This window comes from Bos indicus x Bos taurus, chromosome 15 (genome assembly GCF_003369695.1).
Source record: "Bos indicus x Bos taurus breed Angus x Brahman F1 hybrid chromosome 15, Bos_hybrid_MaternalHap_v2.0, whole genome shotgun sequence".
NCBI lineage: Eukaryota > Metazoa > Chordata > Mammalia > Artiodactyla > Bovidae > Bos > Bos indicus x Bos taurus.
The window spans coordinates 4288911-4306354 of NC_040090.1; the positions used below are offsets into that span (position 1 = coordinate 4288911).

General features: G+C 37.5%; 2 protein-coding genes across 2 annotated transcripts; both read right to left on the bottom strand.

Moving 5' to 3' along the window:
• Positions 1-1495: 1495 nt before the first annotated feature.
• On the bottom strand, positions 1496-2437 carry LOC113904656 (olfactory receptor 8K1). The gene has a single exon (XM_027561776.1). It carries the CDS (start codon positions 2435-2437, stop codon positions 1496-1498), a length of 942 nt encoding a protein of 313 aa, XP_027417577.1.
• A 12900-nt stretch (positions 2438-15337) lies between these two features.
• LOC113904657 (olfactory receptor 8K5) lies at positions 15338-16279 on the bottom strand. Its single transcript, XM_027561777.1, has one exon. The coding sequence runs from the start codon at positions 16277-16279 to the stop codon at positions 15338-15340; it is 942 nt and encodes a 313-aa protein (XP_027417578.1).
• Between the last annotated feature and the right edge of the window lie 1165 nt (positions 16280-17444).

A 17444-nucleotide genomic window follows, 5' to 3' on the forward strand; every position in this document is an offset into this window, starting at 1 on the left:
CAGAAAGAAGAATTAAAGAGCCTCTTGATGAGGGTGAAAGACGAGAGTAAAAAAGCTGGTTTAAAACTCAATATTCAAAAAACAAATATCATGGCATCCAGTACCATCACTTCATGGCAACTAGAAGAAAAAGTAGAAACAGTGACAGATTGTCTCTTGTTGTGCTCCAGAATCACTGCAGACAGTGACTTCAACCATGAAATTAAAGGATGTTTGCTCCTTGCAAGAAAAACTATGACAAACCTAGATAGTGTATTAAAAATCAAAGATGTCACTTTACTGACAAAAGGCTGTATAGTCAAAGCTGTGGTTTTTCCAGTAGTCATGTATGGATGTTAGAGTTGGACCATAAAGAAGGCTGAGCACCAAAAAATTGATTCTTTCAGATTGTGGTGCTGGAGAAGACTTTTGAGTGTCCCTTGGTCTGCAAGGAGATCAAACCAGTCAATCCTAAAGGAAACCAACCCTGAATATTCAGTGGAAGGACTGATGCTGAGGCTGAAGCTCCAATACTTTGCCCTCCTAATGTGAAGAACAGACTCAATGGAAAAGACCCTGATGCTGGGAAAGATTGAGGGCAAAAAGAGAAGAGGGTGGCAGAGGATGAGATGGTAGGATAGCATTCCTGACTCAATGGGCATGAACTTGGGCAAACTCTGGGAGACAGTCAGGGATAGGGAGGTATGGTGTGTTGCAGCCCATAGAGTGTCAAAGAGTCAGACACAACTTAGTGACTGAAAACCAACAACAACCACAAGAAAATGACCGGATAACTCATTTTTTTTGAATCTGCTATCCTAAATAAACATGTTTATCAGGAAGCTAGCATAAACCAAAGCTAACTATAGCATGTGACTCTGTCAAGGGAGACTCAGAGTTAGCCAGTAGGCTTCTCATGTTTCTTAATTTAAATATCTTCCAAAATCTCCACTGTATCCCAGAGATAGAAAATATTAACTCAATCTGACTGAAAATTTAATTCTGAGAGGTATACTTTATTTTCTGTATTGCATATGTTCTTGAAATAACTTGTTCAGTTATAACCATAAGCTTATTCACTTCCTTGCCTCTTGTCTAGTCTACACATTATTCATGGTTTAATATTCTTTACCTTTAGTACAGTCCCTGCTTTAACATATATATCACTAATTTTTGGTCCATTGTACTCTATTTTGACTGATAAATACTTTTTTAACCTCTGCAAGTCTGAATTTGACCAAAAATTTGGCATGACTTGCCTTCTTTCTAAATAACATAGGTTCCAATATGATCTTGAAAATCACTTGAGACTTAATCATCTGACACCATGTTTATTCAGGTGAGGTGGAGAAGAGTCCTGAGAGATATGAAAGGAAGCATTTTATCCTGAAAAAGATGAAACAATGTGGTAAAACATTTTTATTTTTGATGCTTTCATTGGACTGATAGAGCATTCTACAAGGATTTTGGACCCACATTTGCAACTTGTATTAAGATATTAGTTGGGAATTTTGCATCAATTGGTTAAAGTTCTCCTCAGAGCATCTTTTACTTCTCTGTTCCTTAGGCCATAGATCAATGGATTGAGCATAGGGATCACCAGAGTGTAAAACACAGAGGCCATTTTATCAACAGCAAAAGTATGGCTGGACTTGGGTTGCAGGTACATAAACAGTAATGTCCCATAGAACACGACCACCGCTGTCAGATGTGAACTACAGGTGGAGAAGGCTTTGTACCTCCCCTTGCTTGAGTTCATTCTGAGAATGGCCACAAGAATGAACATATAGGATACAAGAACAATCAAGAGGGAACAGAGCAAATTGCAGCCTGAAAAGATCAAGATGATCAATTCTAACTCATGTGTGTCAGAACAGAGCAGAGATATCAGAGGGACAGAGTCACAGTAAAAATAACTGATGACATTAGAGCCACAGAAGGACAATTTAAATAACTTAAGGGTGAGAAATAGTGACACAAAGGTGCTGTAGAGGTAGGGAGTAAGTACCAGCGCCCAACACACTTTCTGTGCCATGATGACCACGTAGAGAAGAGGTTTGCAGATGGCTACATAGCGGTCATAGGCCATTGCTGATAGAATGAAGAGTTCAGTGATAATGAAAGTCTCAAAGAATGCCAGTTGGGTGGCACACCAATTGTAGGAAATTGTATTTTTGTGCACCACAAAGTTGACCATCATTTTTGGGCCAATGACAGTGGAGTAACCAAGATCAGTAATTGACAAATGTCTAAGGAAAAAGTACATGGGAGTATGTAGCTTGGAATCCAAATGGGTCAGGATAACCATACCCAGATTTCCTGTCACTGTGACCAAGTAGATGACCAGGAAGATTCCAAAGAGAGGCGCCTGCAGCTCAGGACTGTCTGTGATCCCCGTAAGAACAAACTCAGTCACCTTGTGCATGGCAGTATGATTGTGTTTCTCCATGGGGTCCATCCTGGTTACCTGGGTATAAAATCAATACTTTGTACTTGCAGTGCTATCATCTAGGAGAATTTAATACATTATATGTGAGTCATTTTCTTTGTCTAAAATTATAAATACAGATTCATCTTCCCATCAGGTCAAGACTACACCTACCTATATTCACATTGCAATGTAAGTGCATAACGATCAGCTTTTTAAATTGTTATGTAAGTTCTGATATTAACCTTTTCATTGCTGAGACAATAGATTTCAAAGATATAATCTCAAATAAACATATTTCTAGCTAAACACTTAGATAAATAGCTGGGCTGTCCTATCCATGAAATTTCCCTTTTAGAAAGCCCTGAATGATATAAGTAACTGCCAGCTTGATTGACCCTACATTTCCCTTTCTGAATTTTATAACTCCTGCTCTTATGTTTTAAATTAACCAACAAAAATTTAATGTAGGCACCCCATCCTTGATCACAACAAAGGCAGAACCATGCTGTCTTCTCTTACTCTCATTCTTTCTCTCTTTCTCTCCTTAACCTCTCTCTGTGGCCTTGGGTGTGCCACGTACCCTCCAGAATGTAACAAGGCTTGTTTTTCAAAGTTACCTGATACTTGTTGCTGAGATGCATCTTGCAATAATAAAAGAATCACAAGTGATCTTCCAGCCACAGCACTGGCTTTGATCAGGGAAATGTCTGTGCAGCTCACCACAAATAATAGGGACCACTTGAGTGCCCACAGGAAGTCCTCGCTGATAGGATCTCTATCAACAGGCTGAGACCAACACAAAGCACATTCATTGAAACTTTGGGAAATTTTGCTTTAAAGGGACAAGACATTTTGAAATGATTGCTTTGATACAGCTTCTATGGCCCACTTGTTTTCACATGGTCTTTTAAAATATATCAAAAGATCTGTCTATTATATTTGAACTTTATAAAAATGTTCAGATAATTTTTAAAACAAACATCTACACTCAGACAATAAAGCTTATATTATTGACAATCATCTTATCTGTTCAAAGTTGCAAGGAATAATAAAAAGATTCTCTGTTGGTAGACTGATGAATGATGTGGTGAGTAGAAAATCTGATAATTAAACATAAATTTCAATGTTTCTCATTTATCATAAGCTCAGCTTGTTTATCCAATACAAAATCCAGTGTTATAATGTCTTAATTTTCAAATTTTGCTATTAATATCTTAATCTTCATTTGCCATATTGATTGTTTCTGACAACTGAATCACTTCTAATGGTCTTCCAATCACACATCCCTCTTCTGAAAAATAAAGGGTTGATCATTCTTATTATTTATGAATCTGGTTATTTATGGAGATCCATGTAAATAGATCCACTGGAAAGAAGAATGCAAATGAATACCAAGCACTGATATGGAACTTATAATTTGCCAGGGACTTTGCATGTATTAATTCACATGACCCACACAATAACTCTAGAAAATAAATAGCACAGTTGTCCCTGGTACTTGTGGGGAATTGGTTCCAGCATCCACTGAAGATAACAAAATCTACAGATGCTAAAGTCTCATAGTCCACCTTCCTTATCCACTGGGGATACTCTATCTGTATATTTGGCCAACCATCACTGGTAAACATAGTGGTGTAGTTGCTGAGGGAAAAAAAAAAAAAATTGCATATAAGTGGACTCATATAGTCCAAAACGTGTTGTTCAAGGGTCAATTATATGACCATAGTCCATTTACATGTCAAGAATAAAATAGCTTAATCAAGATTGCCCAGACAATAACTGGAAGAGTTAGGATTCAAATAAAATTAACTTTCTTCATAATATATTCTCACAAACATGGCATTCTTCTGTTCTATCATGGTCATTCTGAGTACACAGGCAATGAAAATGGAGAAAGGGAGGCATCCTTGTTAAAATAGATGGGAGAGCTTTAAGTTCATTTGGAAAGCTAAGATAGTCTAAATGCATTGCATCAGAGTCCATACAAAAGGTCTGTCCCAAACGTTAATCTTGTTGATCAGAAAAGTATACTGAAAGGGAAGAAACAGTTTTGCAGAGCACAATGCCTTCACAATCTTTGGTAATGATTGGGTTTGAGCTGTATGACCTGAGAAACTTGCAGACCAGTGTTTTCTACTTACCTTACTGGAGAATTTGCATCGACTTCCTACTGTTTCAATCCTCCTTGTCTATTGCAGAATGGTTTTAAGTGTTTTTCTATCCCTTTGAGACTCATTTTGTTAAAATTTTGATCTGATTCAAAGATTAAAAAAATAAAAAACATTGAACATAATTACCTTAGGGAGAGTGCCTTGGATATTTGTTAGTTATCCTCCAAATGTCTCATTAGGAAAAGTCAAAAGTATTTCATCCCCTGGTCTAATTGAACAAACTATGCAATATCACCAAACATTGGAAAACATAAATATACTTTTGTCAGCATCTCAGTTACACAATTTAATGCACATATTAGATATGTTACACATGCACACGGTGTATGAGTAAGTGAAAAATGACTTTGTAGAAAAAGATTATGCAATATTTGATAACATAGCATTCGTTAACCAAGAATGTTTTTGAAGAATATAAAATTGTAGGTTGACACAAAACAATGTTTTATGACATATTGTTTCTGCAAAAAGATCAGTGATAACTCTTTTATTTATCTGTTCATCTTCATCTGTATCTTTCATTTCTATGTTATTAATGCTTTTATCTTCAGTTTTCAGAAACTTAACATGACATACTTTGGTGTAATTTCCTTTCTGTTTATCCTGCTTAGAATTATTTGAGCTCTTTATATTTTAGGATTATCTTTTTTAATGTTTGGAAAAAAATTTGGCCAACATTTCTCTCTTTGATTTTTCAATCATATGTAATCTCTTCTTTCCACTTTCCTACACTTAAATATACAGTACTTAGGTTGCTGTTGTTCTATAGATCACTGAAACTATTTTCATGGTGTTTATTCAGTGTTTTAGCTTTTCTCTTTGAGTACCATTATTGTGATGTGTTTAAGTGTAGCCATCATTTCTTTTTCAGTACACAATATGCTGTTATGCTCATTCAATAAATATTTTGTTCCTAAGTTTAGTGTTTTTAGTAAATGATTTGGTATATGGAACATATTTATAATACGTTTTAAAGTCCTTGCCTGTTAATTATATCTTCTGTGACATTTCAGGATCTGTTTTAATTATGTCCTAGGTGGGGGTCACATGTTCCTGCTTTCACATTCGTCTAGTATTTGTGACTAGATGCTAAATACTGTGAAGAAATACAGAATAATAAGTGCTGCAATTTCCTGTTGTCTTCCTAAAAGAATGTTTTAAACAAGGATCAACTAGCTCCTTTCGAGACTTGTTTTCAAACTACGTGAGTCTAAAGTAGCTTTTATTATACCTCTGAGATCTCTACTGGATGCTCAGGTGTGGAACGAGGATTCCACTCTCTGGCTTTTTGGAACACTGATGTCTTCCTGTTTTGTGTGATCTCGGATTGTTTAGCTCACAATCCAGGAAATCTTGTAATGTAATTACCTCAAATGAAAATGGATTAAATTTCCCAAAGGTTGAGATGAGTAGAGTGATTTTTTAAATCACGATGCAAATGTCTGCTGTATGTAAGAGACTCACTCGATCTGCACACAGTCGTTTACGTTCAGGAAATACAATGCAAAATGGCTGAAAGGACACCTTCCTAGAAAACAAGCAAAAAGCTTCACAGAAACAGCCACAGAGTTTACTAGGTAGAGTTTAATAAGAGCTTCCTTTGGGATAGATTCAGGGTTCTGTGAAATCATTAAAGGAAACATTGAATCAACAGCAAGGAATGTGGGGAAGTGAGTGAGATTTCATTGAGATTTAAAGTATGAAAATTAACTGGACTGAATACAAAGGAAACAATCTATTTCTCTGTGTATTTTAATGAGCTTTTGCTTTGGAGCCAAGAAGAATGATATATATTTTTTATTTTTTTTTAATTTTATTTTTAAACTTTACAATATTGTATTAGTTTTGCCAAATATCGAAATGAATCCACCGCAGGTATACATGTGTTCCCCATCCTGAACCCTTCTCCCTCCCCATACTATCCCTTTGGGTCGTCCCAGTGCACCAGGCCCAAGCATCCAGTATCGTGCATTGAACCTGGACTGGCAACTCGTTTCATACAAGATATTATACATGTTTCAATGCCATTCTCCCAAATCTTCCCACCCTCTCCCTCTCCCACAGAGTCCATAAGACTGTTCTATACATCAGTGTCTCTTTTGCTGCCTCGTACACAGGGTTATTACCATCTTTCTAAATTCCATATATATGCGTTAGTATACCATATTGGTGTTTTTCTTTCTGGCTTACTTCACTCTGTTTAATAGGCTCCAGTTTAATCCACCTCATTAGAACTGATTCAAATGTAGTCTTTTTAATGGCTGAGTAATACTCCATTGTGTATATGTACCAAAGCTTTCTTATCCATTAATCTGCTGATGGACATCTAGGTTGCTTCCATGTCCTGGCTATTATAAACAGTGCTGCGATGAACATTGGGGTACACGTGTCTCTTTCCCTTCTGGTTTCCTCAGTGTGTATGCCCAGCAGTGGGATTGTTGGATCATAAGGCAGTTCTATTTCCAGTTTTTTAAGGAATCTGCACACTGTTCTCCATAGTAGCTGTACTAGTTTGCATTCCCACCAACTTTTCTCCACACCCTCTCCAGCATTTATTGTTTGTAGACTTTTGGATCGCAGCCATTTTGACTGGCGTGAAATGGTACCTCATTGTGATTTTGATTTGCATTTCTCTGATAATGAGTGATGTTGAGCATCTTTTCATATGTTTGTTAGCCATCTGTATGTCTTCTTTGGAGAAATGCCTATTTAGTTCTTTGGCCCATTTTTTGATTGGGTTATTTGTTTTTCTGGAGTTGAGCTGTAGGAGTTGCTTGTATATTTTTGAGATTAGTTGTTTGTCAGCTGCTTCATTTGCTATTATTTTCTCCCATTCTGAAGACTGCCTTTTCACCTTGCTAATAGTTTCCTTTGTTGTGCAGAAGCTTTTAAGGTTAATTAGGTCCCATATGTTTATTTTTGCTTTTATTTCCAATATTCTGGGAGGTGGGTCATAGAGGATCCTGCTGTGATGTATGTCAGAGAGTGTTTTGCCTATGTTCTCCTCTAGGAGTCTTATAGTTTCTGGTCTTACATTTAGATCTTTAATCCATTTTGAGTTTATTTTTGTGTATGGTGTTAGAAAGTGTTCTAGTTTCATTCTTTTACAAGTGGTTGACCAGATTTCCCAGCACCACTTGTTAAAGAGATTGTCTTTAATCCATTGTATATTCTTGCCTCCTTTGTCAAAGATAAGGTGTCCATATGTGCGTGGATTTATCTCTGGGCTTTCTATTTTGTTCCATTGATCTATAATTCTGTCTTTGTGTCAGTACCATACTGTCTTGATGACTGTGGCTTTGTAGTAGAGCCTTAAGTCAGGTAGGTTGATTCCTCCAGTTCCATTCTTCTTTCTCAAGATTGCTTTGGCTATTCGAGGTTTTTTGTATTTCCATACAAATTGTGAAATTATTTGTTCTAGCTCTGTGAAGAATACCGTTGGTAGCTCGATAGGGATTGCATTGAATCTATAGATTGCTTTGGGTAGTATACTCATTTTCACTATATTGATTCTTCCAATCCATGAACATGGTATATTTCTCCATCTATTAGTGTCCTCTTTGATTTTCTTTCACCAGTGTTTTATAGTTTTCTATATATAGGTCTTTAGTTTCTTTAGGTAGATATATTCCTAAGTATTTTATTCTTGTCGTTGCAATGGTGAATGAAATTGTTTCCTTAATTTCTCTTTCTGTTTTCTCATTATTAGTGTATAGGAATGCAAGGGATTTCTGTGTGTTGATTTTATAACCTGCAAGTTTACTATAATCATTGATTAGTTCTGGTAATTTTCTGGTGGAGTCTTTAGGGCTTTCTATGTAGAGGATCATGTCATCTGCAAACAGTGAGAGTTTTACTTCTTCTTTTCCAATTTGGATTCCTTTTATTTCTTTTTCTGCTCTGATTGCTGTGGCCAAAACTTCCAAAACTATGTTGAATAGTAATGGTGAAAGTGGGCACCCTTGTTTTGTTCCTGACTTTAGAGGAAAGGCTTTCAAGTTTTCACCATTGAGGATAATGTTTGCTGTGAGTTTGTCATATATAGCTTTTATTATGTTGAGGTATGTTCCTTCTATTCCTGCTTTCTGGAGAGTTTTTATCATAAATGGATGATGCATTTTGTCAAAGGCTTTCTCTGCATCTATTGAGATAATCATATGGTTTTTATTTTTCAATTTGTTAATGTGGTGTATTACATTGATTGATTTGCAGATATTGAAGAATCCTTGCATCCCTGAGATAAAGCCCACTTGGTCATGGTGTATGATCTTTTTAATGTGTTGTTGGATTCTGATTGCTAGAATTTTGTTAAGGATTTTTGCATCTATGTTCATCAGTGATATTGGCCTGTAGTTTTCTTTTTTTGTGGGATCTTTGTCAGGTTTTGGTATTAGGGTGATGGTGGCCTCATAGAATGAGTTTGGAAGTTTACCTTCCTCTGCAATTTTCTGGAAGAGTTTGAGTAGGATAGGTGTTAGCTCTTCTCTAAATTTTTGGTAGAATTCAGCTGTGAAGCCGTCTGGACCTGGGCTTCTGCTTGTTGGAAGATTTTTGATTACAGTTTCAATTTCTGTGCTTGTGATGGGTCTGTTAAGATTTTCTATCTCTTCCTGGTCCAGTTTTGGAAAGTTGTACTTTTCTAAGAATTTGTCCATTTCTTCCACGTTGTCCATTGTATTGGCATATAATTGTTGATAGTAGTCTCTTATGATCCTTTGTATTTCTGTGTTGTCTGTTGTGATCTCTCCATTTTCATTTCTAATTCTATTGATTTGATTTTTCTCCTTGGTTTCTTGATGAGTCTGGCTAATGGTTTGTCAATTTTATTTATCCTGTCAAAGAACCAGCTTTTGGCTTTGTTGATTTTTGCTATGGTCTCTTTTGTTTCTTTTGCATTTATTTCTGCTCTAATTTTTAAGATTTCTTTCCTTCTACTAACCCTGGGGTTCTTCATTTCTTCCTTTTCTAGTTGCTTTAGGTGCAGAGTTAGGTTATTTATTTCTTTTTTCTTGCTTCTTGAGGTATGCCTGTATTGCTATGAACCTTCCCCTTAGGACAGCTTTTACTGTGTCCCACAGGTTTTGGGTTGTTGTGTTTTCATTTTCATTCGTTTCTATGCAAATTTTGATTTCTTTTTTGATTTCTTCTGTGATTTGTTGGTTATTCAGCAGCGTGTTGTTCAGCCTCCATATGTTGGAATTTTTAATAGTTTTTCTCCTGTAATTGAGATCCAGTCTTACTGCATTGTGGTCAGAAAAGATGCTTGGAATGATTTCTATTTTTGTGAATTTACCAAGGCTAGATTTATGGCCCTGTATGTGATCTATCCTGGAGAAGGTTCCAAGTGTGCTTGAGAAAAAGGTGAAATTCATTGTTTTGAGATGAAATGTCCTATAGATATCAATTAGGTCTAACTGCTCTATTGTATCATTTAAAGTTTGTGTTTCCTTGTTAATTTTCTGTTTAGTTGATCTATCCATAGGTGTGAGTGGGGTATTAAAGTCTCCCATTATTATTGTGTTATTGTTAATTTCTCCTTTCATACTTGTTAGCATTTGTCTTACATACTGCGGTGCTCCCGTGTTGGGTGCATATATATTTATAATTGTTATATCTTCTTCTTGGATTGATCCTTTGATCATTATGTAGTGACCTTCTTTGTCTCTTTTCACAGCCTTTGTTTTAAAATCTATTTTGTCTGATATGAGTATTGCTACTCCTGCTTTCTTTTGGTCCCTATTTGCGTGGAAAATCTTTTTCCAGCCCTTCACTTTCAGTCTGTATGTGTCCCCTGTTTTGAGGTGGGTCTCTTGTAGACAACATATGTAGGGGTCTTGTTTTTGTATCCATTCAGCCAGTCTTTGTCTTTTGGTTGGGGCATTCAACCCATTTACGTTTAAGGTAATTACTGATAAGTATGATCCTGTTGCCATTTACTTTATTGTCTTGGGTTTGAATTTATACCCCGTTTTTGTGTTTCCTGTCTAGAGAATATCCTTTAGTATTTGTTGGAGAGCTGGTTTGGTGGTGCAGAATTCTCTCAGCTTTTGCTTGTCTGAAAAGCTTTTGATTTCTCCTTCATACTTGAATCAGGTCCTTGCTGGGTACAATAATCTGGGCTGCAGGTTATTTTCTTTCATCATTTTAAGTATGTCTTGCCATTGCCTCCTGGCTTGAAGCATTTCTATTGAAAGATCGGCTGTTATCCTTATGGGAATCCTCTTGTGTGTTATTTGTTGTGTTTCCCTTGCTGCTTTTAATATTTGTTCTTTGTGTTTGATCTTTGTTAATATGATTAATATGTGTCTTGGGGTGTTTCGCCTTGGGTTTATCCTGTTTGGGACTCTCTGGCTTTCTTGGACTTGGGTGATTATTTCCTTCCCCATTTTAGGGGAGTTTTCAACTATTATCTCCTCAAGTATTTTCTCATGTTCTTTTTGTCTTTGTCTTCTGGGACCCCTATGATTCGAATGTTGTAGCGTTTAATATTGTCCTGGAGGTCTCTGAGATTGTCCTCATTTCTTTTAATTCGTTTTTCTTTTTTCCTCTCTGATTCATTAATTTCTACCATTGTATCTTCTAATTCACTAATCCTATCTTCTGCCTCTGTTATTCTACTATTTGTTGCCTCCAGAGTGTCTTTAATTTCATTTATTGCATTATTCATTATATATTGACTTTCTTTTATTTCTTCTAGGTCCTTGTTAAACCTTTCTTGCATCTTCTCAATCTTTGTCTCCAGGCTATTTATCTGTGATTCCATTTTGATTTCAAGATTTTGGATCAATGTCACTATCATTATTCAGAATTCTTTATCAGGTAGATTTCCTACTCTTCCTCTTTTGTTTGGTTTGGTGTGCATTTATCCTGTTCCTTTATCTGCTGGGTATTCCTCTGTCTCTTCATCTTGTTTAAATTGCTGATTTTGGGGTGTCCTTTCTGTATTCTGGCAGTTTGTGGAGTTCTCTTTATTGTGGCATTTCCTCACTGTGTGTGGGTTTGTACAGCTGGCTTGTCAAGGTGTCCTGGTTAGGGAAGCTTGTGTCGGTGTTCTGGTGGGTGGAGCTGTATTCCTTCTCTCTGGAGTGCAATGAAGTGTCCAGTAATGAGTTATGAGATGTCTATGGTTTTGGGGTGAGTTTTGGCAGCCTGTATCTTGGACCTCAGGGCTGTGTTTCTTTGTTGCTGGAGAATTTGCTTGGTATGTCTTGCCCTGGATCTTGTTGGCCCTTGTGTGGTGTTTGGTTTCAGTGTAGGTATGGAGGCATTTGATGAGCTCCTGTCAATTAATGTTCCTTGGAGTCAGGAGTTCCCTGGAGTCAGGGTTTGGACTTAAACCTCCTGCTTCCAGTTATTGGTCTTATTTTTACAGTAGTTTCAAAACTTCTTCTATACAGCACCATTGATAAAACATCTACATTAAAGATGAAAAGTTTCTCTACCGTGAGTTCTCCCAGAGAGGTTCACAGCGTTACATGGAGAAGAGAAGACGGAGGAGGGAGTTAGAGGTGACCTGAATGAGATGAGGTCCAATCAATAGAGGAGAGAGTGGGCTAGCCAGTAATCACTTCCTTATGTGCACTCCACAACTGGACTGGTCAGAGATGTTCACGGAGTTATACAGAGAAGAGATGAAGGAGGAAGGAGACAGAAGTGGCCAGAAGGATAAAAGGGGGGAATGAAAAGGGGGGAGACAGATCCAACCAGTAATCAGTTCCCTAAGTGTTCTCCACCATCTGGAACACACAGAAATTCACAGAGTTGGTTAGAGTAGAGAGGGGTTAAGGAGGAGACACAGGCGACCTGGTGGAGAAAAAGGAGAGTCCAAAGGGAGAGAGAGCAGTCAAGCCAGTAATCTCACTCTCTAGTGAAAAATGGGTACTGAAGATTGGGTTCTTAAAGGTACCATATTGGTAACAAATACATAAAAGCAAAAATTAAAAATCTAGAGTAGAGTTTGAAATTTCAAAAATACGATGTTAACGAAAAGAAGAAGGAAAGAAAGAGAGAAAAAAACGAACAAACAAAAACAAACAAGGTCACGAAAATTATAAAGAAAATACAGGTACAAAATTGATAACTAATACCAAAAAGCAAAAGTTAAAAATCTAGAGTAGAGTTTGGAATTTCAAAAATACAATGTTAAAAAAAAGAAGAAGAAAAAGAAAGAATGAAAAACAAACAAAAACAAAGTCACAAAAATTATAAAGAAAATACAGGTACAAAATTGATATCAAATACCAAAAAGCATAAATTAAAAATCTAGAGTAGAGTTTTGAATTTCAGATATACAATGTTATATAAAAGAAGAAGAGAAAGAAACAGAAAAAAAAAATCACAGAAATTATTAAAAAAAAAAGCAAACTATAGGTACAAATTTGATAACATATACCAAAAAGGTAAAATTAAAAATCTAAAGTAGAGTTTGGAATTTCAAAAATACGATGTTAAAGAAAAGAAGAAGAAGAAAAAAAACAAGATCAAAATATTATAAAAAATATATATATATATGAAGTTTGCTGTAAAAAAAAAAGGGTCTTTTTTTTTTGCAAAGTAATAAGTTATAAAAGTGAAAAAGGAATAATAGAGGACTTAAAATTTTTTAAAAAAATTAAAAAAAAAAGAAAGAATGATCGTAAAAAAAGTAAAAATATATCTAGGACTTTGTCTGGTTTTGTTGTGAGTATTGTGGGTTCAGTTCATTTCTGGCTATTTCCTTGGTCCAAATTATATTTCTCAAGATCTATAGGCCCCTTCCTATGTAGTCCGTAGTAACCACAGGGTTTTAATCTATTGCCTGTAGCTTCCAAGGTGGTTCCCTCTGTTAAAGCTTCTTCTGATTGCTGGTCTCTTCAGTGTCTGGTTTCCGCCCTGACACAAAGGGGATGGTGGAGGACACTTATTTTTTTTTTTAGGCTCACTTGTTCAGTCCCTCTGTGGGGAGGGAGGGAGTGAGGGATGCTGCAAACAAATAACACTGGCGTGTGCTCACAGTGCCTCAGCCACGCTGGGTCTGCCCCGACTCACAGTGCGTGTAGCCTCCCTGCCCACACTGCTCAGGCTCTAGGTTGCTCCGCCGGGAACCATCCGTGGCCGGCCCTGGGCTGCCTGCAACTCCCAGGTCCAAGCCACTCAGGTTCAGGCACTCGGGTAGTCCTCAGAGGCACAGACTCGGTTGGGCCTACGTTTTGTGCCCTTCCCAGGTCCGAGCAGCTCAGGTGATGAGGTGTTTGGTGAGCACGATTGTTGCGACTTATCGCCTTTCTGCTGCTCGGTTATCTAGGTGTACAACCGGCGCACCTTCTCAGGCAGATGTTGACCATCCAGACCCCCAAGAACTTTTAGTTAGCAAAGAAGCCTGCTTACAGTTTTATAGATAATGTCTCTCTGTGGCTGCGATTGGCCCCTTCTGGTTCTGGCTGCCTGTCACCAGAGGGGGAAGGTCTGCAGCCGGCTATCTCTGTTCAGTCCTTTGTTCCATGCGCGGGCCTGACGGTGTCTTAGGTTAGGGCTGGCTTTTCGCATGGTAGATATCCCACAGTCTGGTTTGCTAGCCCAAATTATTTTGCTCAGATAGCGTTCAGGGTATTCAGGCCAGATCCTTACTCTAAGCGATGCAGCCTGCGCCACACCTCCCTGCCCAGCCCCCGCTTGTTAATGGCGTGTGCAGGCGTCTGCACTGCTTCTCTGCTGGGGGAGTTACCGTAGGGCTCGCAATCTGCGGGTTTTAATTGTTTATTTATTTTTCCTCCCTGTTATATTGCCCTCTGTGCTTTCAAAGCTCGGCACAGATTCGGCAGTGAGAAGGTTTCCTGGTGTTTGGAAACTTCTCTCTTTTTAAGACTCCCTTCCCGGGACGGGACTCCCTTCCCGGGACGGGACTCCCTTCCAGGGACGGAACTCCATCCCTCCCTCTTTTGTCTCTTTTTTTGTCTTTTATATTTTTTCCTGCCTCCTTTTGAAGACTTGGGTTGCTTTTCTGGGTGCCTGATGTCCTCTGCTGGCATTCAGAAGTTGTTCTGTGGAATTTACTCAGCGTTTGAATGTTCTTTTGATGAATTTGTGGGGGAGAAAGTGTTCTCCCCATTCTACTCCTCTGCCATCTTGGCTCCTCCCCTCAATATATATTTTTTAGAAACATCAACTGACATATGCCTTAATCATAGTTTATTAAAATACTATTTCTTTTATTTATTTATTAATTATTATTATTATTTTTTATTTTACAATATTGTATTGGTTATGACATACATCAACATGCATCCACCACGGGTGTACACATGTTCCCCATCCTGAACACCCCTCCCACCTCCCTCCCCATACCATCCCTCTGGGTCATCCCAGTGCACCAGCCCCAAGCTTCCTGTATCCTGCCTCAAACCTGGACTGGCGATTCGTTTCTTATATGATATTGTACATGTTTTAATGTCATTCTCCCATATCATTCCACCCTCCCTCTCCCACAGAGTCCAAAAGATTGTTCTATACATCTGTGTCTCTTTTGCTGTCTTGCATACAGGGTTGTCATTGCCATCTTTCTAAATTCCATATATATGCGTTAATATACTGTATTGGTGTTTTTCTTTCTGGCTTACTTCACTCTGTATAATAGGCTCCAGTTTATCTACCTCATTAGAACTGATTCAAATGTATTCTTTTTAATTGCTGAGTAATACTCCATTGTGTATATGTACCACAGCTTTCTTATCCATTCATCTGCTGGTGGAAATACTATTTCTTATTTCATTATTGGATGTTAGATACAAAGTTTGCACTTATTCTTTAAGACCATTTGGAAGGCACTGTTTACTTCTTTGTTCCTTAAGCTGTAGATGAAGGGGTTAAGCATGGGAATCACTAAAGTATAAAACACAGAGGCCATTTTATCTGTATCAAAGGAGTGAGTGGAGTTGGGCTGCATATACATAAATAGTAGAGACCCATAGAACACTACCACCACCATCAGGTGAGAACCACATGTGGAGAAAGCTTTTTTCCTGCCCTCTGCAGAATGCATTTGAAATATTACTGTCAGGATCAGTATGTAGGACATTAGGATGACCAGGAGGGAAGAGATCAAATTAAATGCTGAAAACAGTATGATCAACAATTCTATTTCTTGTGCGTTTGAGCAGAGCATAAGTAACAAGGGAACATCATCACAGTAGAAATGACTGATGACATTAGAGCCACAAAAAGTCAATGTAAAAATCTTAATAGTAAACAGGAGTGCCTGAAAGGTACTGTAGAGGTATGGAATGCCTACCAGCATATGACAAAGTCTCTGGGACATGATAACATGGTATAGCAGAGGGTTGCAGATAGCCAAGTAGCGGTCATAGGCCATGGCTGACAAGATAAAAAATTCACTGATAATGAACATAAGGAAGAAAGCCAACTGTGTGGCACATGCATAATAGGAAATGGTATTTTGATCCACAACAAAATTCACCAGCATCTTGGGGCAAATGACAGTAGAATTACCAAGATCAATGAAAGCCAGGTGTTTGATAAAAAAGTACATAGGTGTGTGCAGCCGGGAATCCACTTGAGTTAAGATGATCATGCCCAGATTTCCCACCACTGTGATTGTGTAGATGATGAGGAAGGCTCCGAAAAGGGGAGTCTGAAGCTCAGGCTGCTTTGTGACCCCCATCAGAATGAATTCAGTCAGTGATGATCGATTCTGTTGGTCCATTTAGTCCAGTTAGCTTTTCTGGAAAGAAATAGGTTAGTTTTCCCATGATGTCATTTAATTAAGTATAATATTTTTAGAGAGAATAGATATTTTACTTCATGACAAGGGATAGAAAAGTAATTTCCATATCTTATTTTGAAACTAAAATAAAGGACAGAATCTTCTACATTCCAAAAAGTGGAAATCCTAGGAAATCACATGCACTGTTACTACAGATTAAATAGAGTCAGTGATGTTTGGAAAATATCCGTTGATTTAAATTACCATATAGGTATTAACACAGAAATATAGACTTTATTTCATCTATACAAGGATATCACATTTTTCTTTAATACACTTCCACTTTCATCTGATAATTCTTTTGGACTTCTCAAATTGCACAATATAGTATATATTGTACAATTGTACAATACAAAGCATAGTACCATAATTTTTAAAATGTTTCACGGTTAAGTGCTGCCTTCTGCATTTCATAAAATATACATACGCTTCCCTGGTGGCTCAATTGGCAAAGAATCTGCCTGCAATGCAGAAGACCCAGGTTCTATCCCTGGGTGGAGAAGATGCTCTGGAGGAGAAAATGGCAACCCACTCCAGCATTCTAGCCTGGAAAATCCCATGGACAGAGGAGCCTGGTAGACTACAGTCCATGGGGTCACAAAAAGTCAAATACTTAGCGACTAAATCACCAGTCAGTAAAAACAATTAGAACTTCTCTTAGCTTAATCCATCTGGATTCCCTTTCTTTCAGTTTCTCCTTCAACAAAATCTGGAACTCTGTAAGCATGACTTTCAATTGGAGGAGTAATTCGAGTTCAAAAATCTCAATCAGAGAAAATATAGGATAGAATTATTAAAAGTAATAAAATGCTCAACTTTTGCCTGAGAAATCCAAATGGGCCAAGGCAGAAACTCGTATCTGGTGAAACTTGTGGAATCTGCCGATGAAAAAATTTATCAGTTGATCTAAGAATTAAGTAGAAGATCTTATTTGAACCAAACTAAGGATTATAACCCAGAAACAGCCTCTCAGAAAGTTCTGGAATTGTTCTATCTTTTAAAGGTCAAAGCACAGTCAAGTAATTTTCTGAGACGAAGAGCTGTTCATTGAATGATGTATTTTTGACAGTGTAAACAAACCAGATCTACATGTACAATTAGTGAT

Excerpts from the sequence above, each read along its gene's own strand:
- LOC113904656 (XM_027561776.1), bottom strand. The coding sequence starts at position 2,437 with ATGGACCCCATGGAGAAACACAATCATACTGCCATGCACAAGGTGACT.
- LOC113904657 (XM_027561777.1), bottom strand. The coding sequence starts at position 16,279 with ATGGACCAACAGAATCGATCATCACTGACTGAATTCATTCTGATGGGG.